The 25,056-nt window shown below is 40.8% G+C and overlaps 1 protein-coding gene and 1 long non-coding RNA gene across 4 annotated transcripts in view; one reads left to right on the plus strand and one right to left on the minus strand.

Moving 5' to 3' along the window:
* Positions 1-1,155: 1,155 nt before the first annotated feature.
* Positions 1,156-4,625, minus strand: LOC109510559 (uncharacterized). The gene is made up of 2 exons (XR_002167149.1): positions 4,018-4,625; positions 1,156-1,431 (listed from the first exon to the last, which is right to left on the minus strand). It is a non-coding gene; the product is annotated as an uncharacterized LOC109510559 (long non-coding RNA).
* The window catches only part of zfr (zinc finger RNA binding protein), a 39,707-nt gene continuing 17,860 nt past the window's right edge, over positions 3,210-25,056 (plus strand). For all 3 annotated transcript variants that reach the window (XM_019860946.1, XM_019860947.1, XM_019860948.1), the window contains exons 1-12: positions 3,210-3,340; positions 3,488-3,569; positions 12,578-12,860; positions 14,075-14,216; positions 14,586-14,804; positions 15,897-16,135; positions 16,677-16,883; positions 17,175-17,478; positions 18,208-18,389; positions 19,264-19,383; positions 22,810-22,955; positions 23,931-24,096. In XM_019860946.1, coding sequence (XP_019716505.1) covers positions 3,304-3,340; positions 3,488-3,569; positions 12,578-12,860; positions 14,075-14,216; positions 14,586-14,804; positions 15,897-16,135; positions 16,677-16,883; positions 17,175-17,478; positions 18,208-18,389; positions 19,264-19,383; positions 22,810-22,955; positions 23,931-24,096 — 2,127 coding nt within the window. In that variant the 5' untranslated portion in view covers positions 3,210-3,303. The remainder of the gene's footprint in view (positions 3,341-3,487; positions 3,570-12,577; positions 12,861-14,074; positions 14,217-14,585; positions 14,805-15,896; positions 16,136-16,676; positions 16,884-17,174; positions 17,479-18,207; positions 18,390-19,263; positions 19,384-22,809; positions 22,956-23,930; positions 24,097-25,056) is intronic.

Here is a 25,056-nt window from a genome sequence, read left to right on the forward strand (position 1 = left end):
TCATCGATTTATAAAATTCTAGCTGGGCCTGTACTTTTGATCATGTTCATGACCTTCACTTGTACGATATCTTCGAGAGATAGGTATTATCTTCTAGATAAAGGTTATGGCACTTGTCGGGTCTTTCATGACATCTTCAATGATTCTCTTCTCAACTGCTGTTGTTGTTACTTGCTCTCGTGGTTTCTTTCTTTTTTGGGACATTTAAAATGGTTGCATTGGCGATGACGGCGGTTTGCGCGGGCTCTAACTGATATTCCATTGTTCACTTTCACAATTGGGCAGCCCGGTGGTCCAGTGTTAGTGTGTCGACCTCACAGTGCAGAGGTACCGGGTTCGATTCCAGCTCTGGCCTTCCTGTGTGGAGTTTGCATGTTCTCCCCAGGCCTGTGTGGGTTTTCTCCAGGTACTCCGGTTTCCTCCCACATTCCAAAAACATGCATGCAGTCTGACTGAACACTCAACTAAATTGTCCCTAAGTGTGAGTGTGAGCATGAATGGTCGTTCGTCTCTGTGTGCCCTGCGATTGGCTGGCAACTGGTTCAGGGTGTCCCCTAACTCCTGCCCGAAGACAGCTGCGATAGGCTCCTGCACGCCCCGCGACCCTTGTGAGGATAAAGTGGATCAGAAAATGGATGAAGATGTGTAATGCAACAAACCTGTTTGTAGGCACACTTAAAATCAACATTGTATTCTGCACTCGCTGAATTATTTCCTTTCGATGTCTGTCAAGTTAAAGTGTTGAATAACATTACATTCAAATGTGGTATAATTTTGAGTACTCGTGCTACAGGATATGGTCGAATATATCTGCATTATATGATAGACTTTAGAGTTCTGTCACTACAGAACTGTAATTTACAGAAGTGTTTGTATATGTTGCTCATTTAAAAAAAATACAGTCCTGCCAATAAAATGTAGATGAAATGTTCAATAAAAATAGTCAATCTCCGAGTCAAGTCTTGAGTCAGATCTGACCAGAATATAATCTTTGTCAAAGGGGAGGGATTTAACAGTGTGCGACCCCTGTAAGATTGTTTCACAAAAGAGGAAGCTGATACCGTAAGTCATTTGCCCCCCACAATTATAACAATCATTGACACAGATTTTTTTTTTTTTTTTAATGTTGGCTTGACAAACTGCACAACAGACTGCTCATAGCAAACATATTTTGTTTTTTAATGCTTGTATTATTTTTTAACATTTTAAACATTGAAAGTGCAGCCTACTTTGACTTCCAGCAGTGGCACTTTCAAAGCTATTGAACCACTATGCTTTCCAAAAGTGACATGTGACAAACTTACTTCGAGACTCCCTGTCACCTCCAGATGTTCATTCGCACCATGGTGTGTGGCTACTTTTCTTCAGCAGGGACAAGGAAGATAGACTTCATGGGAAGATGGATGGAGCCAAATCCAGGGCCACTTAAACCTGTTGAAGGTTGCAAAAGACCTGAGACTGGGATGCAGGTTTACCTTCTTCGACAATGCAATGGTTCAAAACTAAACATATCCAGGTGTTAGAATGACCAAGTCAAAGTCCAGACCTGAATCCAAGTGATAATTTGAAAAAAGATTTTAAAACTGCTGTTCACAAACGCTATCCATTTAATGTACCTGAGCTGGAGCTGTTTTTTCCAGGAAGAATAGGAAAAAAATTAAAATAAAAAAATCAGTCTCTCAATACACAAAACTGTTAGAGGCATACCCCAAAGGACTTGTATCTGTAATTGCAGCAAAAGGTGGTCAGTATTAACTCAGTGTTAGCATTTGATGAGCACATGGTGGACCTTCGCATAGCAGCACAGGATTCAGTTCGCAAGATGACTGTGTGTGCTACTGTTAAACACATTTCTGAAAGGTTTCTACATGTAGATATTTCACTATTACAGACATCCAATTTTTAGCATCCATTGAAGAAAGGCAAAATGCGAACTGAAAACTTTTGGTTATTGTCTTTGAATGTTACATTTACTCATAATTAGAGGATGGACAGCGAATTCTGGCACACTCAAAATGTGATTATGAAAATAAAATACACAAAATCACTCGTTTTACAAAGTAATTTTCTTGTGCACTGTAAAACCATCTATCCATCTTCCGATCCTCTTATCCTCACAAGGGTCGCGGGGGGTGCTGGAGCCTAACCCAGCTGTCTTCGGGAAGTAGGCGGGGGACACCCTGAACCGGTTGACAGCCAATCGCAATGTACACACAGACGAACAACCATCCACGCTCACACTCACACCGAGAGACAATATATCCGCTAGGGTGACACACTGTTTTGATTAGAATAGAAGACAACATTGTTTTGATCAGAGACGAAGACAACGGCAGTCTCAGTCTGTCATCGAGACAGACCCAACACAGCAGATGCTATCAAGAACATGTGAATACTGTATTTTCTTCTTTACACATTTAATAGCACTCTCCTTAGTTTGTAAGGAGTAGGCAGGGATTAAATTTAGATTTTATATGCACATGTGTAAATGGTTGAAAATTCCTTTCTTTATAAATCTCGTTGAGTCTTAAAGTCCATTACTATATTTTTCAATACCAATGATTTGTTAAAAGTTTTGTGCCTTTGTACAATCAGTTGCAATGCATACATGTGAATGATAAAAGTAAATCACACATTTGTCTAAGGAAATCTATGGTGTTTCATGAAATGTTTTGTCAAAGATATGCTCATTAAATTTCAACATTTTCCCAATGTTCTTGTGCTTCTTTAGACCAAAACAAAGGAAAGACATATTATTTTGGTTATTTATAGCAGAGTATGGTATAATTTTAATGGTCCGGCCCACTTGACATCTACCGAGGCCGTATGTGGCCCACAATGTGAAATGAGTTTGACACCCCTGATGTACATGAAAAAATGTTTTGATTCATGTAACCACTTATCTGAGCAGTGTTTTGGGCATGCAAAAAAAAGAAATCACTATCAATGGGAGAAAATGTTACAAAATGAAGAAAACATGCTGTAAGAGAGTTATTACATTCCTTGTGTGTGTGCAAATGTTTGGCCAAATATAAGGCCTATTTTTATTTTTTTAATTCATTCCGCTATATTTTCATGATTTTCACTGATTCTGTTGAGGCACTTCTGTGATATTGTTCCCTAAAAACAATGTCAATATGTACATGAAACTGGGCGACCTTTTTTCTTTTCTGTCTGTCTGTCCGTCCGTCTGTCCGTCTGTCTGTGTTAGCTTTTGCGCAGGCGCTAGAACGCCATTTCCGGGTACGACATGTAATATAAATACGCTGACCTACTCGATCGTCGATAGAACATACGAAACCAATGATTCCTATATGTCCTGTTGTATCCTTCACCTATGGTACGTGTCATTACAGCATTCATGTTTTCTGTTAACGACGCTGTAGCCACAGCATCGACATAAGAAGTTCATTTGTCGTTGGAGCTCTCCGTGTAGCTTGATGCGAGCAGTTAGCTTAGCGTAACCGTGTATGTCTGTCCTCCGCAGTGCCCAGCCGGCTTGGTGAAGATGCCAAAATGGCTACCGGCAATTACTTTGGATTCACTCATGGCGCTGCCGCCCAGTATAGGTAAGGCGATCACATCTCCGTGAGCGTTCATATGATCGAGGGGGTCGTCGCTCACTGCATGTGACGATCCAGTTTACTTTATAGTTAATTGCTTTCCGCCGCTGCCTTTGTTCATGCCGGGGGGAGGTGAGAGTATCCCCCTGCTCCATTCGGATGTGAGCAGGCATTCAGAGGAATTCATCCAGTGTACTCGGTCAGAGAATAACGTGTCGTCGGCATATTATTTCCCGCAGCGGGTTGTGACAATTTATATTGCCTGTCTACCAGAATTTCACAATGCATTGAAGAGCTGTGACTACAAAGCTGGGTTTCGAAGCAGCATTGATTTTCCCTTAGGACAAATGTATTATTTCAATCACAAGGAGGTTATACAATGTTAATTTGAACCCAAAGTAAATGATCAACATGCGAATTAACACTTCTGTGAAAACGGCGTTTACAGACTTACCTTAAACCAAAGGTCATTTAGGAGTGAGGAATAGTTTTCATATCCCGTACCATACCGTAGCTGTCCATGTAATGGTAGTTTGCTGCCAGAGCACCTGTGAAAAACATGCACCATAGTGAAATTTTACGGGAGTACATGCAGTACATGTACATGCATCCTCATCAAAGGTCCATCATCACAAAGGCACAAAAAGATAATATATAATCAATTCAGTGAACTTAATTGGTACAGCATCATAGACTGGTATTACAGAATATCAGCTTGTAGTAACCGTGAATCACATCAGACACACTCTGACTGCAACATCTATGATTCCGAGGACCTTATATCGTCAAACAAAATAAAACGCCAATACTAGTGTTCATTTTAGCAGTATTTGGCACAGTGCATTTTCTAAATTACACTCGCATGATTTCACTACCATATATATTTAAAAAGGCTTGGTGAATTGGTGCCCAAGAAGAGTGAAATGTTTGTATATGTAAAATGTATTTTTGTATTTTTAGATGGCTTCATAGTATTAGTGCACTCTGCTTGTATAGTTTTTGGCTCCAGTTTTTAAAATGCAGTAAACATTTACAGCGAAACCATTTAAGGCCACAGTCAACTTTAATTTAATTTGCTCCATCATTATGAATGTGTCAGTGTTGCCGGTACTTACTGCAAAGTTGAATGTAGTAAGAACTTAATTGTCTTTAATATTAATTTGTCCATACATTTAAGAATTCAAGCTGTAAGATAATTATGGTTATTTCAGAGAAGCAGACTAATCATGACTACAATTAGTGATTAGACGACTAGCAAAATAATTGTTTGTGGCAGCCGTACGTGACATTTTAAATTATATACTGTATACAAGTGAAACAAAACAAATGGATTTGGTTGAATAAAAAAATAATAAAAACATAAAATAAAAGCCAATACTAGTTTTTATTTTGTTCTCTTTAGCACAGTGCCTTTTCCTAATTTTACTGATCTGATTGCTTGAAAATGATGCTTGATTCCTGAGAATAGTGAAATACATTGAAGTCTTTTTTTTTTGCGTTTATCAATAGTTTTATTGTAGTCATAGTGCATCTTTGTGTACAGTTTTTGGATCCATTTTGAAATGCACTAAACATTTACAGCTAAAAACATTAAGGCCACTGTACTGTATCACCTTCTTTTAAGTTGCACCATTATTTATAAACATGTCAGGAATGCAACTGCAATCTGCAAAGTTTAACAAGTTAAGTTTAAAGTGAAGCTTATTTTTAGTTTGCATTTACCTGTTAAGAATGTAAGCTGTGCAATATGCTATGCTTTACATGTGATCCGATTACCTAAAACAGGGGTGCCCATTACGTCGATCCTGATCGACCGGTAGATCTAGGACTCGTCCCAATTAGATCCGAAAGGTGTAGGGGAGAAAAAAAATTAGCATTTGTGTGTCTTTGTACGTTAGTAATATATTTTTTGTGTTAATGCACACTGCACCCTAGTCATCCTATCAGTCTCATTTTCCCAAAGAAAGGTTTTAAAAATAAAATAAAGCATATAAATCTTTAACCTCCGGTGGCGTGTGACTACGTCAGCGGAAGTTGTTAACGCTCAGCAGTTTGCAATTGCAGCTTGTGATCAGAGCTGTTGCGCTATATCTTTGACCGTCATTATTCTCATTCAGAGTTTGCTTCGTGTACAATTCACCGAGGGCACGGGCAAAGAATAGGAATCTAGAGGGCTAAGGGAAGCACTTTAAAACGGTACGTGTGAGCTACGATAGTCCACAGGCTGCAAAAGTGCATCGCTTGGTTCCGTGTTTGGCTTCTCATCATGCCGCGCGTGCGTGCGCGTGTGCGTGGGTGCATGCACGCGTCTGTGTGTGCGTGGGTGCATGCACGCGTCTGTCTGTGTGTGTGTGTGTGTGTGTGTGTGTGTGTGTGTGTGTGTGTGTGTGTGTGTGTGTGTGTGCGCGCGCGCGCGTGTGTGTGTGTGCGTGAGTGCGCGGTAAGGGGCGATCCGGGGAGGGTGGTTGAACGAAAAGTAGATCTTCGGTCCAAAAAGTTTGGGCACCCCTGACCTAAAAGACAGGCCATAACACGATGCAAACTACTCATCAGTGAAAAGAATCGGATTGCCAACATTGAATTTTGCAAAAATTCCCGAGATGAGCCACAAAATTCTTGGAAGAACGATTTATTGATTGATGAGACCAAGAGTAACCTCTGCCAAAGTATGAAGAAAGGATCTGCTTAGGATCCAAAACGCACATACTCATCTGGGAAGCATGGTGGAGGTGATTTCATGGCTTGTACTTGCATGGCTGCTTCTCAAGGGGGTTCACTTTTCTTTATTGATGTAACTTAGAGTGGTAGCAGCAGAATGAATTCTGAAGTCGACAAAGACTGGCAATTTACATAAAAATCCATCCAAACAAATCGTGAGAAGCTTCATCATGCAACAGGGGAAATACCCAAAACACCCTGCCAACACGATGAATCATCAGACAAGGTGTCTCAGCAAAAAGCAGCTGCCTCACTCCACATGTGGATCAGATTCTTTTTTTGTTTTAACAGAAAAATCTCAGAATTTCCAAGAAATAAGAATGTAATCATAAAACGGGCTTCAATTTCATCTACTTGACATTTTAGGTTGGTTGTTGTATTCCTATAATCCCAGCTCAGAGTGAAGGAATATTTAGTTCTTTGTTTTGCACAACTTTTGAAGCCAGCTTGCAAAGTCATCATTATACCAGTGATGGCAATTTTCCGCGGATACGCGGAAGTACGCCGTTTTATTTCTTAAATTGATCATTTTTGTGAATCGTCTAAATCCGTTGAGAAAATTTTAGGGGTGGTCAGGTACCTTATCGTCGAGTTTTCATGAGCTCTCCCAATCAGTCTTTCCATCTTCCGATTGTAAACAGCCCTGCGATTGGACATGTATGATGTCTTACTTGTGATTGGTCGCTATATCGGCAAATGCAAATCACAACCAATGCGTGTTCGCCTTCCTAAACCCCTTTCTCGCGAATGCCGAATGTTATCGAGACTCGCGACGAAGCTGAAATGCGTCAGATAGATGCGGATCTGAAAAACACGTTTGGATGGGACTGGTTGGATAGAAAGCTGACGGTGTCCCCAGTAGGAAACAGTAAAGAGGAACCATTGTGTTTGTGTCGGATTTCGTGAAAAAGCTCGATGTCGCCGGTAAAGCTCTGTGTACAGTGTGTGACGATGTCATTCTGTACGGATCGAGAGGATGGAAGGCTTTACAGAGTCACGCAACCTCGGTGAAACACTGAAAACAGACTTTTCTACTGAAAAGTAACTACTCGATCTCAAGCCCTTTTCGACAGCCTGGAGCATGTGTAAAAACAAGAAGAGTTGGCTAAAAAGAGAGTGGAAAAAGACGGAGAGGACCAATAAGCTTTTTGCGCTTGCTAAAAAGCTTAAAATGAAGAGAAAATAAAGTATTCTACGTCATGAAACTGAAACTTTGCAGTTGTATATACTGTAAATAGAAATCCACTCTATATAATACATTTATAACCCATATATAGTAAACAGTGTGGGATTTCACTATCACTGTATGAGGTAAGAATCAACAACAGCTTTTTATCACATTTACACAACACTTTATGAATACAAGTAATGAACAAATCTTAAATATGGCAGGGAATGTGTTTCCTTTTTTAGTTTTGATTTTGAGCAGCAAATTTGAAGTTACATATTGGTGCTCACCAGGAATGCATAAGCAAAATTGCACAAATTTTCACTTGAAAGAATAGTGGCAATATTGGGATTTTTTTCTGTTCAAGTTTCAAATAGTGTGTAAATTCAATACACTTCATCTTTAGCATATTTAGTGCCACTTTTGTAAGTAGCCACGCCCCCGCCCAGGCCACGCCCCTTTCCGCTTTTTTCATCACTCGCCATTGCCATCACTGTTATACTGAACAGCAGAGCTGAGGGTGGGAGTAATGTTTGTTCTTCCTCAGGGATAAGCGATGTTCACTTGTTTGTCACCTTATGACACTGAATTTATCATCGGTTTATTCTTCAGATACACATTTTTGTATTCATTTTATTTTTAAAATAAGGTTCTCTCTCATGGATCAAAAACTGTGTGCGCATGTGCATACAATGTCATATTTGGTTATGGATACCGATATTGTTCATTCAACTCTGCTGGCAAGGAGCCTCAAGTAGAGTTCTTGCTATTGCTTGATGAAGCGGTGACACAAGGTCAAGTCAAGCTTATTTATTTAGCCCTGAATCCCAAAACAGTCTCAAAGGGCTTCACATGCCCACAGTTGACAAATATTAACTACATCCCCTGATCTTAAACCCCAGGACGGCAAGGGTAAAAAAAAAAAAAAAAAAAAACCCCGGCCGAGTAAAAATCAGAAACTTTGATGGGAGAATGCCTCTTCCAGGATGACCAGGCTGCAACGGATGCCGAGTGGGCAACCTTTTACACAATATGGTGCTACACAATGTTAGTTATAACAACATGAAAGTCCATTTAATAAGATCAGAGATGAAAGTCCTCCGGATTTTCCCGGAATTCCGGGTTTTTCAAATTTTTATGAAAATTTCTCCGGAGAAATGAGGAAAATTTGCATAATCCGGATATGAGTTGACAACATTGAACGAAGACGCGTTTGAGTTCGTTGTATTGCTTTCACGAGCGTAGCCATATTGAGGCACTAACACTAGTAACAGTAAAGAGATTTTTGTTTGCGTAATAACAACAGAAGGATGATGGCGTTTGACTAATGGTTTAGTAGAACGAATAGCAACTCGCAACAACAGTAGCAAGCGTCATTTTGCCTCTTGGGTTATACCATCTCAACTAGAACGTGGGGGATAGTCCCCAAACAATTTTCGTCTCTTTATAAACACACCTGCTAAACCCCAGTGGAACGAATAAAAGACGCCGTGGACAAGACAGTTGTCGTCAAAAATATATTTGGCCAAAAAGGGAAAAACACAGATAGGCAGAAAATCGTGTCCGTCTGACTTCGAGTGTCGTCTCGGCTAACTTAGCTTAGCTGTTGTCGTGTGTGACGTCATTTGCGTCGGCGCTGATTAAAAGACGCGGTTGCGTACATGTTCGCGCTGAACCCCGCACAGCAGAGCCGCGGGCTATCTACTGCTGAGGCTCGCTTAGTTTGAGTGGAGTCGCCACAACAGTAATACCCTCGCCTCGCATTCTCATGGCCTCGCCATATCTTGGAGATTTCGAAATTTCGGCCCGAACGGAAGCCACAAAGGGTACACGTGTGCACACAAAAGGAAGATTGAATGTCGAGTATTTGAATAGCGTTTTGTGTAAACTAATTCATGCTTGATCGGCCAAGTGCGTGCGCGTGTACACACACACACACACACACACACACACACACACACACACACACACTTATTTATTTATTTTTCCGGAATTTTCAGAAAAGTCCACTTTCATCTCTGTAAGATGAAATGCTGCAGGAAGAGGTTGGCCCTCCTCAAAATCTGACAGATTTCGACAAAGAAATCTCCCTAGCAGTGCCTCCAACTAGGTGGTCCACCTCAGATCTTTTACAGATAGCCGGTGCAGAGTCCGCACTGCAAAATCCAACTGGGTTATCTTCACCTTTGCCCACTTTCCAAAGAAAGGCAAGGACAAACTGAAGAATCGGCGGTTGTACAGGCCAACATGCAGTTCAACTCAATGCACAGTATACAAATCAGTCCTGAGTCTAGCCTCTTTATTTCAATTGCCTCCTTGATCCATCTTTGGAATTTATTGGTTTCTGATGTCATGGCTTTCCTTTTCTCCCAATCCATAATGTGAATACTGTATATCTTCTGCAGTGGTCTGTTATGGCTGATTTCTTGCTCTGCTTTATGATGTTGTCTTCTAGTCTAATGTCCTGTCATTTCTTTTTCGCATTCTGTTTGATGCCCTTTTTTTGTGGGTGCTGAATGTTTGTCCATGATTTCCATGGAATTTCATAGATTATCTTGCATTTCTTGTCCGGTGTTGTGGTATCATTTGGGTGCACATGTTGTCGCTGCGATTGGCTGGCAACCAGTTCAGGGTATACCCCGCCTACTGCCCGAAGACTGCTGGCATAGGCCCCAGCACTTTTGCGGCCCTTGTGAGGATAAGTGGATTAGAAAATGGATGGATGGAAGTTGTTGTCATATTTTCAGGTATAGTTTCCTCCAGTATGTGTTTGATGTTTTTTTCATGATGTGTTGAATCGGTACTGTAATTTGTCCGACACCTGGAAGTGTCGTGTTCCTGTTTAGGCGTAGAAAAAAAAGTAGTGTGTTTCCGGTAACCCAACCGACCGAGAATTTCCACCTCGAAAAAAAAACTTTACGGTCGGCATTTTTTTTCAAACAACCTTCAAATTTAACACACGTCATCATTAGTTCTACCAACAGTTAACATTAGCATTACTACACCTTGTGACGAATGGTTTATTCCAGGGGTGTCAAACATACGGCCCGCGGGCCGGATCCGGCCCGCAAAGGAGTTTAATCCGGCCCGCGAGATGATTATGTAAAGCAGGGGTGTCAAACATACGGCCCGCGGGCCGGAACCGGCCCGCAAGTAGGTTCAATCAGGCCCGCAGGATAATGTAAAAGTGAAAAAAATGCATTAAAGACACAGAATTAATATTTTTAATCAGGTGCAATTCATTGAGTATCCGCAAGGGGACACTGTTTTGATCAGAGAAGAAGACAACAGCAGCCTCAGTCTGTCACTGAGACAGACCCATGACAGCAGACGCTATCAATAGCACTCTCACATTTACACATTTAATAGCACTCTCCTTAGTTTGTAAGGTGTAGGCAGGGATTACATTTAGATTTTATATGCACGTGTAAATGCTTTAAAACTTGCTTTCTTTATGAATCTTGTTTAATCTTAAAGTGCATTACTATATTTTTCAATACCAATTACTTGTTAAAGTTTGTACAATCAGTGGGATCAGTTGCAATGCATATATGTGAATGATAAAAGTAAATTGCACATTTGTCGAAGGAAATGTAAGGTGCTTCATGAAATGTTTTGTAAAAGATATGTTCATTAAATTTCAACATTTTCCTAATGTTCTTGTGCTTCTTTATACCAAAACAAAGGAAAGACAATTGTTTTGGTTATTTATAGCAAAGCATTGTATCATTTTAATGGTCCGGCCCACTTGACATCTACCGAGGCCGTATGTGGCCCAACATGTGAAATGAGTTTGACACCCCTGATTTAGAGTGTTCAATCAGCCTGCCATGCATGTTTTTGTGAGTTTTTTTTGCTGCCATCTCAAACTTTGATCCGCGCGATTCCTCAGTTTGCGGACTAAAATAGCAACCCGCATGCGCACATAACGTTATCTGTTGCGTCCCCCCCAACATTGAAAACAAAACAAAACGAAAGTAAATTCGAAGAAACACACTCACACACCACACCACAAACACGTAGAGGCACAGTGAAATCGCGTTGATCACACAGTCAAGTCGTGTGCGGTGACTTTAATGGTTAAACTATTTTTAGGTACCGTTAAAATGACGCCACGGAAACGACACGCTACCGGAAATCCTCAGGCTTGCCGTAGTTTTTTTGTTTGTTTGTTTTGACTGAGAAATTTCCTTGCGTCCCAAAAACGCACATTATTTGGAACTTCGCGTCCCGTGGGAAAATTATGCGTCTAGGATGTGGGACGCAGAGGTAACGAGATGGCTGTAACACCCAGCCGCCGGGTACCCAACTCTCTCGCCACCTTTGGCGGCGAGCGGGGGTTTCAATGTCTCCTTTTTTTAATGTTTTATGGTTATTTTGTTTACATTTTTGGTTGGGGGGGGAGATTAAAAAAAAAACTTTGTCCGACCTACCGACCCTATGCTGAAATTTCATGTTACCGGAAACACACTACTCTTTTTCCTACGCCTTAGGTTTTGTTTTTATTGCTTTTTTTTTGTTGTTGATTTTGTCTGTCTTGCTGTTTTCCTTTGCTGGTGGCCCATTTGGTGTATTGGCAGAGTGTGAGAGTGTGTTATATGTGGTTTTCTTTCTCCTGTCTATCCCTATTGCCTGTTATGATGTTAGCTTGTAAAATATCCTGACTACTGAATGTTGGTATGCCATGGGACGTTCCGACGTACAGAGGAGGTCCTGTCATTATGTGTGGGCTTCCTATAGATTGTAATTTTTATGCTGCCATCTTCGGTGTAGTGAATGTTTAGGTCCAGACAAGCTATTGTCCGGGGTTTCTTCTTCGTGTGTGAATTGAATGTTTCCAGTTCTGTCTCTGTCATTCAGCAGATTTGTTACTTCTTGTGTGTGCCCCATCTTTATTTCCAATATGTCATCAATGTAGGCTCTAAATTTCTCAGTTTTTTTCCATTTTGTAGAAAGTATTCATTCTGTCTCCCTGAGAAAAGACCACAGGCTGGCTTCTGCAATAGTTGTAATGGGGTGTCTTTATTGTATTGTAGAAATAATAGAGCTCTTTTGTTGCACTGAATATTTATGACACCATAAGATGCAACACACTACTAAACACTGCTTTTGTATTTTCTCCTGCCAGTCAGCAGCCAGCTGCCGGGGTAGCATACACCCATCCCACCACGGTGGCCAGTTACACAGTTCATCAAGCACCTGTGGCAGCTCACACTGTAGCAGCAGCCTACGCTCCCACAGCAGCGACCGTGGCCGTTGCTCGGCCTGCACCTGTCGCAGTGGCTGCTGCTGCTACTGCCGCAGCATATGGTGGTTACCAGCCAACCCATGCTACAGCTGATTATGGCTATACTCAGCGGCAGCCTGAAGTTCCTCCACCACCACCACCAGTCACCTCACAAAACTACCAGGTACACAAGTTGATTTTTTTGGTCATATCTGTCGGCGGGAACTAGGCAGGAACACAACACGACATTGAACTGGCCTAGCCTGATTGCACCCGTACTCTCTGAACGAGGGGTCAACATTTTTTTTTTTATAATTCAAAATGCCCTACAAAATCTGCTGCACTGCCACTCTTTAAAATTGACTGATTAGCTACTACACATTGCCAAAAAGACCTATTTGGTGTTTGTAAACTAGGACGGCGTATTTTGATGTTGAACATTTAGTGGCTAGTGACAACTATGTATTTGTTATAACTGCGTTTGTCCATTCATTTCATCAAAATTAGGATTCCAGACAACATGATCTCATGATTGCCAAAGCTTTTTTTTTTTAATTCCCTTGTTTACGTATCAAAGGTATGATTCATGAAAAGTTGGATATGTGAAGTGGTTAAAGCCACAGATTTTTCTTGCATTGTTATAACCTGGGCTTTAGATTGATATTTTACCAATTTACAGTATAATATACTTATAATACCTCGCATTTGTGTGGCAAAATTATGTTGTCATGGTGATTTATAAGTTTGAACCTGTAATTCTAGTAGAGAAGTAAACTCTTTGCAATTCATGATTCATTCGCTTGTATCTTAATCTCTGATCATCAATAATAGATCTGATATTGTTTGTGATAAAGATAAATTAATTGCTGATATCAATTCAGTAAGAAGTAAAAATGTACAAATGGGGCAAGTTTTGACAATAAAGTTGTACTTAACTTGACTATTGACAATTTTGAAATGTTTAATTCCTCAATGAAAAAATGTCCTGCCACGTCCCATATATCATGTAGAAAAAGAAAAGTGCATGTCAAGTTAAGTGTTTATTTACTCTTTAAAATTGTATCAAAATCAAATAAATGGAAAACAAAAATGTAATTGTGGATGTAGAGAACAAAAGTAAAAAACAGCACTGTATTGAAAAGTAAAGTACATGTAAACTTGAAATTTCTTTACGCTCAACGAAATGCAAAGTGATAGTTAGGTCGGGGTCAGTCCAACCGTCACTCAATTTCTTGAGTCAAATGATATCGAATGAATGTAAGAAATACTTTCTGTTGCCCGGGTTTTGTCCTTCTGGTAAGAATGCACTGCACTGTGAAGGCCTTTGTATTAAAGATTAGGGAATTCCTAAAATAAAAAAATAAAAAGGAATATGACTGATATTGGTTGAATTTTCAGGACTCCTACTCATATGTCCGGTCCACCGCTTCTGCAGTGCCATACGACAGCAAGCAGTACTACCAGCAGCCAACTGCAACTGCAGTGGTGGCAGCTGCTGCTCAGCCACAACCTACTGTTGCAGAGTCCTACTATCAAACAGGTATGAGGAAATGCTCTGTTGAATAATCAATACATTTTTAGCTGTCTGTAGGTTCAATTAAGTTGATTAAAAAAATGTATTCCACATCACTGTTTTCATTTTATACTACTATTGAACACCGCTTATGTTTTCTAGCTCATTATTGATTGTAAAGTAAATGGCTTTGTGTGAAATTTAATGACTGGGCTAAGACATGAAATACATTTTTCTGCATGACATCACAAAAAATGGCATATGTAATCTTGTAACCAACCTAAACATTTGTAATGTTGCCCCTTGGGCATGATGAACAAATGCGACATATGACAGTTAAATGTTTCAATTGTCATGATAATCAGGCCTACGAATGTCTACTTTTCGGTTCACCAGCCCCCAAACCAGGTTATACTCAGGGGGTTACATCATACACCCAGACCCAGCAAACTCGTCAGGTGACGGTGATAAAGCCAGCTGCACCCAGTCCTGCTACGTCCTCTTTCTCCATCTACCCTGTGACCTCCACTGTCCAGCCTGTGGCTGCTGCCGCTTCTGTGGTCCCGTCATATTCCCAGAGTCCAACTTACAGCACAAATGCTGTCACCTACTCTGGTAAGTGTGGGTTTCTGGGCACTTGTTATGCCACTTCACAAGAAGGTAGCTGCTGCAATGTTCGAAATGCGGACACTCCATTTGCATTCAAATTATGTCTGTGGATCATGGACAGATTGGTACACCACACCTGTTGGTGCAGTTATCGCATGCACGCAAACAAAACAAACACATCTGTTGTAACATAAAATAATTTATCATGAAAGCCCATTTACAGTACAATGATAATTTAATTACTTTGAGTTTATAGCCGACTTTGTCAGTGTTGATGACTGTCAATAAGTTCTTGGAAAAACTGCACTTTCCACATCCGATTGGATTGATATTTCGTTTTCTTTTTTATTTTTAATTGCATGGTTTACACAGAACCCATAGTCATATCATTATCAAGAAAGCTGACAAAAATATTGGTTAAATTGTATCCGTATGGCACAGCTCTATTAGCAACGCATGTTACTATAATAGCTATCAAATGGTGGTACTTGCCATGCTCTGTGATTCACATTGAGTAGTAAATGTTTTACTGGTACTTCTCGAAATGATGTGTGGCTCAGAGCCAAAAACATGCCAAAAGCACACCCGTCGAACATGTTAATCTGTCCTTAATTCCTTGTGGGATTTATGTCAAAACCACTACATGATTAGATATAAATTAATATTAGGCATTAAATATCATGTTGGAGTAAAAGTATACTTTGCCAGCAAACGTCTATCCAATGTGACAATTCTCCCCCAAAATCTAATAATACCCATTCTCGACTTTGGATTCCCCCCTTCAAAAAGATATTCTCTTGTGCCTGTAATTATGGTAATAGAACAGAAAGACAAATGCATTAGTCAAGATCACAATTCATCAACATTTACCGTCTGTAATAGGTTATTTATATGTAGCCGTATTTTTACAGTTCACTTTTAGTCAGATAAATGCACATCTTGTGCCATTTCGATTCAAGTCCGCTGGACTCTATCGGCCTTGCTGTTGTGTTCAGTGTACCCCACCACTTTCCTAATTTAAGATGGGACAGCGTTAAATGAAATGTTGGAAAGATCGCAATGACACCTTGCGAAATACTGTATCTGTTTATTTTGTAGGAACCTCATATACAGGCTATGAAGCAGCGGTCTATTCAGCAGCATCAAGTTATTACCAACAGCAGCAGCAACACCAGAAACAGGCGGTGGCAGCTGTAGCTGCAACTGCAGCATGGACTGGAAACACTTTCACAAAGAAACCTCCCTTTGAGAATAAGCAGCTCCGGCCCAAGCAGCCACCAAAACCTCCCCAAATTCACTATTGTGATGTTTGTAAGATCAGCTGTGCTGGCCCGCAGGTGAGTTGTAAAAGGGAATTGGCAAAAAAGTCTTTTGTGTACTTTTGAAGTTGGATATTAAGACAGTGGTTACATTTCTGGCCTGTATGTAGCAGCGCAAACTGCATTTCATTCCATTTGGTCATTTGCTTTTATTCTAATTGTAAGACAAAGTTATCAAGATTATCTTTGTTTACTCCATATAGGACGTGCAAACAGCCACATTTCTCCCTATTTTCTGACATCACAGACCAAAATAGTAATTGAATACCAATTTGTTTGCGCATTTTCTGCACTGTCTATTTGAAGCAATGTTTGGTTTTGAATAATATATAAATGTCACATTTTGAATCTGATTACCGGTAATCAATTAAGTGAAATAAATCAACAGATCAAATGTTTATTTAAGGAAAATCGGTCATTGTTGCTCTAAAAATGAACATTTTACAGGCAATCCCCATTAAAGCCCGAATTGCAACATCCCAAGCCAAACCTGTTTATTCAGTCATATGGTAAAAAGTGTCTGAAGGAAATATTTTTTGAATTTCCATGAATGTTCCAGACCTACAAAGAGCATCTGGAAGGCCAGAAACACAAGAAGAAGGAAGCAGCACTAAAGGTTTCGCAGAACAGTAACAGCAGCAGCGGTAGTGGTGGTGGGTTATTGGCCCGAAGTTCTCAGAACCAACTCCGCTGCGAACTTTGTGACGTTTCCTGCACTGGTGCAGATGCTTATGCTGCCCATATTCGAGGAGCCAAACATCAGAAGGTACGGGAATCATTCGAACATTGCAATACATCACTATATGCAACACAGATGGTTTTTATGTGGATAGAACATAGGTCAGTTTTGTTTAGGTAGTGTTAAAATGTTTGTGATGTTATTGCTTCTTTTTAGATTAGATAAGATTGTGTTGGTTTATTTTGGTTGTTGGGGTATGAACTAATTCCCTTGATTGACAGCAGTCAACTGGTTCAAGCTGATTTGATGTTGGGTGTTGACTTGGCAAAATGAGTGTTTCTGAGCTCATTTTCCTGAGCTCGTTTTTATTTCTTACAGGTTTTGAAGCTTCATACCAAACTTGGAAAGCCCATTCCCTCTACTGAACCCAGCATGGTGACTCAGACTTTGTCTTCAAGCACATCTGCCCCAAGCAAAACCATCACTTCAACCTTGAGCAGCTCCTCTGCCAGCAGCTCTCTTGGTGTGGCTGCCTCCTTGTCCAGTACTCCCTACCTAAAATCTGTTAACCTGGTCAGCAGTAGCGCAAGTGGTGTCAAGAATCAGTTAGCGAGCAGTTTGTCTGCTGCCAATTCTACCATACCCGGAAAGAAAGTCAACACACCTAAGATTAATTTTGTTGGTGAGTTTAAAAAAAAAGAAAAAAAAAGATGATGATTATTATGCTTCTTGGCGGATGAAAATTGTCCATGCGAATGTTAACCCACTGCCTTCACCACTCAGCAAAGTATTGTGACACCGAAAAGGACCGGTATACCTGGGCAGGCACACAGCAGTGATTGCTCGATATACTGTCCTATCACCTCCTTTTCGATGTCAGGACTAATGTACACACACAATGTCATGGCTGTAGTATATGTATTTGCTACTTTTATGCTAAAAACCCACTAAGAGTTTCAGTACAAAAACTGACATAATAAAACAAGTTCTGAGATGAACCAATACACATTGAAGTGTTCAATATGTGAATCATCAAATTTTGTTAATTAAAAAAAAAAAAAGGGCGGAGGGGCGGTAATACAGAACTTTTGAGTTTATTTTGAGTATTACAAATAATTGGCACTGATTTGGTTGAATGGTCCATAGAATCTGAAAATATATATAACATATACACGCTGATGTATGACTATTTCCAAAATAATTTGAGGAAAAATCTGTTGCACGTTCTTTTTTTGCATAATGCATTGCGCAGGTGTTGGATCAGGAGCTGGTATAAACTGGTACTTAAAACCACAGACTCGGACTCATTGCCAAAAAAGCGGGATCGGGACATTCCTATACATAAGATTTGTAACTTCAAACGTTAGTGGTGTTATGACTTCAAAATCCCATTTACATGGTTTCATTGCAGGTGGGAGTAAATTGCAAACTACATCGAAGTCCGAAGAGTGCAAAGGCGAAGCCCCCAAGATTGCAATGTCCTCCTCAAGTGCTGTCGATGTCAAAACGGAGATTTCAGAATCTCTGTCTGCATCGACCCTGGCTGCACTGCAGAGTGATGTCCAACCTGTTGGCCATGACTATGTTGAAGAGGTCAGCTTTGTTGCACCTGTGCATGCCCAGTTAAGGCCACGTTTAATAACGAAAGACGTCCTGAAAACCCGAAGTTTTAAGAACACCATATTAAAAGACGTTTTTTTTTTGTTCTCTCTGTCCGACATGAAATTGTGAATTATAGGTTAATTTCGATTCCCAAAATTGTTTCCATTTGCTAAATTCCAGAATAATTCAACTCAACTGGATTTATAGGTCACTTTACAACCACCACCACTGAATACAAAGTGCTGTACATGGAGCAAAATTAATTCACAAAAACAAAGACCGTAGAAAGCACAAAAACGGTCAAACTAAAAATCAAGTCTCACACTGAGTCAAAAGCCAAAGATTAAAAAATAATTTTAAGATGAGTTTTAAAGATGGGCAGTTAGGAAGCTTGCCTAACCTTCAGCGGGAGGTCATTCCAAAGAGGGGCACCATCAACGGCAAAGGCTCAATTCCTCTCTGCTTAGTTCTCGGTACCTCTAATAGTGTCAGGTCCGAAGACCTGAAGCACTGGGCAAGTGCGTAGGGGCGGAGGAGCTCAGAGAAGTAAGCTGGGCTGAGGCCATTTAAAGATTTCAAAACAAATAGGATCTTAAAAAGAACTCTAAAAGGTATAGGGATCCCAGAGTAGTAGTTATGTGCTCCCACTTACGAGTTGCCAGTCAAGAGGCGAGCAGCAGCATTCTGGACCAGCTGGAGACGCTTGAGGGAGGATTGGTTCACACCAAAGTAAAGTGCAGGAAAAGTGTTTTGTCTCTTTTGATTAGACAAATGGGAGGGAGAAGCATGTGTGCCTTTTTATATAATGTATGTAAACCTCTTGATTTCAACTGTATCAACTTGAATATGTGAACCTGATTTCTAGGTCCGAAATGATGAAGGGAAAGTGATCCGCTTCCATTGCAAGCTCTGTGAATGTAGTTTCAATGATCCCAATGCAAAAGAAATGCATCTAAAGGGACGTAGACATCGCCTGCAATACAAGGTTTGTTTCTTCACCTTCATTTTTCATCCTTAAACCCTGTAAATGTATAAATAACATGGGAGAAGTCATTTATTTCCAACAATAGGGATGTTCACACGGCAACATTTGCTCCGGTGCTGCCCCAGTAGAGCGTTCACACGTGCAAAGTTACACTGGTGTAGCCCCTGAAAACAGCTTAAACCGGAGCAAATTTAACACTGCTCAGCGAGGTGCTTTAAAAATTTGCTCCGGAGCAAATGCTCGTTTGCGGGGCAGCACCGATGTAAAATGGTACGTGTGAACGCTACAGGGTTAAAAATTTGCTCTGGAGCAAATGCTCGTTTGCGGGGGGGAGTAGCCTCGCTACGCATGAGAAGAGTTGATTACATACGGCTCGAATGCGTTGCTTTCATGCTCTGTTGTACTTCCGTCATTTTTCCTTTTGTAGAAGGTTGGACTGTCTCGGAGTTGTAGTTGGTTCCTCTGTTGTGTGTTTCCAACCCCCACATAGAATTTATTTTGTGATTTCCTCTCTTGATTTTCTGTTTGGCGCATTATATGTTTGCTTTTCTGAGTGTCATTGAAGTCATCGTTGATTTACGTTTTCGGGGGCGGTCATTGAACGCCTCTCGAGCAGAAGGCACGGAGACCGAGAAGGACGTGCCTGCACAGTAGTTGCTTGAGTTGTGTATGTTCTAAAAAAAACCAACACGACAGCTCTTTGTTTTCTATCGTTTTGCTCCGCTGCAGAAACTGCCGTGTGAACGCAAGTGGGGCTGCACCGGGGTTAACACGCTTCTCTTTAGTCAGCGGCTTTGTACGTGTGAATGCTCCACAAAATTTGCTCCGGTGGAAGATATATCACAACAAAATACATCGGTGCAACACCGAAGCAAATGTGTGCCGTGTGAACACCCCTAATGGCTCAGGATAGACAGACTTCACTTTGAAATGTTTGTCCACCTGTTTTAACTGATGTGTGACACGATGACTCAGTCCACTATTGTGTTCTTGGTCCAGTTACTTACAGAACATTCTGTTGATTCTTATTAAGACTGATGACAAAATATGGTGACCAGCATGTTTACACATAAGATAGATGCATGTGCTCGTTGAGCTTATTAGTTGGTTATATATTGGGGACTCTTATTCACATATTATCCACATCCTTTTTCATAACCGGGTTACTGGATTACCTAATTCCACTACGTGTTTCTATTATGGCAGGGGTGGCCAACCAGTCAAGAGACGAAGAGCCAATTTTTTTATTGTGTTACTGCAAAGAGCCACATCATACCCTTCCTCATGCGCGCGCACGCACGCACACACACACACACACTTTTTTTGGCCAAACGAATGACCGACCCGATCGCGCACGTTCAAGCATATACATGCACGTACGCTCGCAGGCAGGTGCCCACCAGTTCACTCGTGCACATATGTACGCACACCACGAGGAGCAACAGTCGGAATGGGCCGAAAATGAATGAAAGCTAAAGATACAAATAAACAAATCATTTTTTCCCCCCCACCCATTTGCTCCTCCCACCCCTTACGGTCGACTTGGGACCAGTTCGCTGGCTCCCGGTCGATTCTGATCGACGTATTGGGCACCCCTGCCTTAAAATCAGAGGTAATTCGCTGACTAGCTTAGCGCCGTTGTTTGCGCATGAGCGGTGATGCATTCATCTAATTGGTTGCCCTCTATGTCAATCAAGTAACGGGATTGATAATAGGCTGACGTACGTTCTTTGTAGTTAGCGCCTTGTTTGAATGGCATCGGCACTGCCGAGGCGTTTTCTACGCTTGTCGTTTGAAAGTCCAGGAGCCGCATTGAACCAGCCAAAGATCCGCCCCTGTATTACGGTATATTCCCGTTCAAGATTCATTAAAGTGTAGCTGTGGTGGTCATAACAAAAAAAAACATATGGTTCATTAAGAAAAAATGCATCCACGTGTGTTTTGGTTACACTGGCTCTATTAAAGCAAACTTGGACGAGCTCGTGGGACTTTTCTGGCGCCATGGTAGTTTATGCACGCAGACATACTTGCTCCTTCTTGGCTTGCAGGAAGCAGAGTTGTGACGTAACATATATTGAAAGCCATCTCTGCAAGATGCCGGCGGTCCTTCAATCCGTCACTGACGGACACCCGTTTTGCTTATTTCTTCCAAGATGAACTTGCTCTAATACACCTCCCTCACTTTTTTCCTTGGTGTTAATCAAGTGACCTGTAGCCAAGCAATTCGAATAGGAAGAAAGACAGGATAGAAAGTACATTTACTCAGACACAGTATTGCAGTGTGTTAATAAATGAATACAAAACAGATATACACAAGCCCCAATTTCATAAACAAAATACATATTACCCAAATGCATGTAAATAAATTAAAATGCTGCAAAAGAATTTCCGCGGGTCATTAAAAAACATAGTCGTTACATGGATTTTTGTGAAAATTAAAATGCATTAAATATGATACCCGGGGGCATTAAACATTCTATGCAATTGATGGAAAAACATTGGGGAAGCGTGACTGTCAGATAAAGGCAGCGCGCAGCACATCAGACGCTGCACAGTAGGCGGAAGCCTGCCTGTGACGTGGGTTAGGTTAGATCATTTCCGTTAAAATACATAAACTGACGGGGTGGACCCCCCCCCCCCCCCCCGGGGGCCCCCCCGCCTCGGCCGATGAGGAAGCAGGCTGACGCACTAGCAGGCAGCCTCTCTAGCAATAGACTCCCCCTCCAGTTTGGGAAGCCCTTTTCTATGGCGGCTTATTAGAGTCCTCTACTGAAGTGAAAAAAAGAGGCAGATTTACATCCAAAGGCAAGCATTGCTTGAAACCCAGCATTGCTTGAAAGATGAAGTCCATCTCACACTCAACGGGAATCTAAAAAGTAACTTTATAAAGGTTTTTATTCATTACTGGAATTTGAATCTGAGTACCCTGCTGACTCAAATTGTTTGCCCCTTTCTTCTTAACTTTCCTCAGAACACTCCATGCTATCAACTGCAATATATCAACAATGACAATCTGGCATGTCACGCAATAGGAAACTGGTGTGTGCAAGGGAACACGCAGTCAATGACGTGACATCGCTTCGGTTCCTAATGTGGCACCTTGTATTTAAATTAACCAGGAGGATTGCGGGGACGCTCTTTTGGCAAATCTTGCAGCTGTTGTGAAAGCACTCTCCAAACAAAAATGTATGATAAAACACTAACCACAATAAAATGGGAACACCAGATATTTATCAAACTACTCAATATTGTTCCGTTTCCCCAACAAAGCATTGAAATGGGCCATCGAAGGTACACTGGATATGTCCTCAGGAATATTGATGAATTAACATTTCACATTCTGCGCTTTATGAAGTTATGAATTACATTCATGGTCAGTAATGATGCCATTCTACCACTTTTTGTTGTCTTTGTCCAAACATTCAGAAAAAGGTGAACCCAGATCTGCAGGTGGAGGTAAAGCCTAGCATCAGAGCGAGGAAAATTCAAGAAGAAAAGATGAGAAAGCAGATGCAAAAAGAGGAATACTGGAGAAGACGAGAGGAAGAGGAACGTTGGCGAATGGAAATGCGGTATGGTTGCTCTGATTTCTGCTTTTGAATGGCAAGAATATGGAGTGGACAGTAAGTAGTTTGATGTAGCTACATTACTAAGAGCAGTATTTTATTGCCACCTTTTTTTCCCCCACGCGAAAAATCTCACAGCACACAAGCAAACGAAAATGTCACGCAGTTTGACAGTTCTCATATTTTTGGCTCGAACAGCATTCAGCTTCATTTTGAGGGTGTTGACATCCAAGTCAGATAAACAGTGTCGGGAAATACAACAGTTTAGATATGTGCATCCTGCTATAAAGGACCAGCAGTAATGAGACAGCTGGTTGCTCAGCTTTTCCATGACTATGACACTTTGTTTGTGGATCTCAGCAGGGTCCTCCATTAAGCCTTTTTGGGTGGTGGCCCTGCCAGAACCAGCACTCAACCTGGATATTCATGATATAATTCAACAAGTTTAAAAGATTATACTGTATAATTTAAACCTTTAAGACAATATTTTCTGGGCTTTCTATATTGTTTAAACCATTTTTTATGGAAGGATTTAATAAGAAAAATGTGCCCAGTGCAATAGGAATGTGAATGATAACAACCACAAGAGTCACTCATTAAAATCCAAAACATGGTGAAGAAAGCAGTGTTAGGTTGCAATTGTTTATCAAAATAATGTCATAGTCAGTCTATATGGAAATGATCGAAGTCTGCCTGTTGAGGCCCTCCCAAACGATTTCAGTTCAAGGCCCAAATTAATAATTGCGTTACTTCCCGGAAGGAAATCTTAAGACGATATACAGATCTGTCAAAGATAGAATATCACTTTCCAGACTGATTACGGCTAACATTCAGATAGCGCTTCATTCAGTCAGCATGCCGGCAATGCGTCCTGACAATCTGAGATCTACTGAAAACAGGCTTGAGATCAGTTTTATGTTGCGACCTTTGGAAAGGCTTGTAAAAGACCAAAGTAGAAATTCAGCTGCAACTGATTTTCAGGCGATATGAAGAGGACATGTACTGGAGACGTGTGGAAGAAGAACAGCACCACTGGGATGAGCGCCGTCGTGGACCTGATGGAGGGTATCCACAGGGTCCACCTGGCCCTCCTGGTCTACTTGGAGTCCGACCTGGTATCCCAGGTTTGCAGCCACAGGGTCCTCTGGTAAGGTCAAGTACATTTCCCTTGTGGATAACTAAACTAGCCGGCCATCATTTAGTACAATATGTCACGATCTGAAGCCCAAATTGCCTCCAGGTTGGCATTGGTCATGAGAAACAATTGCCTTCCTTGGGTAACCAAAGAATAAATATAAAAAGAATTGAACTGTTATTTTTTAAAATATATTTATTTGCATGAAAATATCCCAACATGACAATTTTTAGCTATGTCTAGTGCAGCAGTTTTTACATAAATACAAGAGGGCTGCAAAAACAAGTCTAATATTGATAAAAACGGATATTGAATATTGATAAAAATAGATATTGAAAAGTGTTGGCAATGAATTAGATCAACAATTCGTGTTGCACGATTCTTGCGTCGCGTTTTTATTGCTTCAGTCGCGCTTTACTTCACATGTCATGAAGTGCATATGAGTATAGAGGGAAATGCACACTCATGTAACGCAAATGCAACAATGGAGAAAGTCACTATAGATTCCTACTTTATTCCATTTTGAAATGAGGAAACCTAATATTAGTCTCTCTTGGTGCTTGCATACTGTACCATATTTTCTGGACTATAAGCTGCCACTTTTTTCTGTCAAACTTTTAACCCAGTGGCTTCTATCAAGCCGTCAATAGATTTACCCATTCTTGTTACATCAGACCGATGAAATTACCGAACGTGTCACAGTAGACCGATGATTTGCGGTTAGAACAACACGTTTCACAGCTGTGGGAGGAGCTGATTGGCTGAGAGAGAGAGAGAGTAAGACCGGCAGAAGTGTTTGTATTGTGTAAAGGAGGAATTGACAGAACACAAGATAATTGTTTAATAAGAAATAGGGAACAAGTGCAATAAACAGTTGTGCAATTCATCGAAATTCAATTCGGATTTCGATAGCTCCGCGTTTACAAAATTGGCATAATCGTAAAAAAAAAAAAATATATATATATATATATA

This window comes from Hippocampus comes, unplaced genomic scaffold (genome assembly GCF_001891065.2).
Source record: "Hippocampus comes isolate QL1 unplaced genomic scaffold, H_comes_QL1_v1.1 scaffold130, whole genome shotgun sequence".
Lineage (NCBI taxonomy): Eukaryota > Metazoa > Chordata > Actinopteri > Syngnathiformes > Syngnathidae > Hippocampus > Hippocampus comes.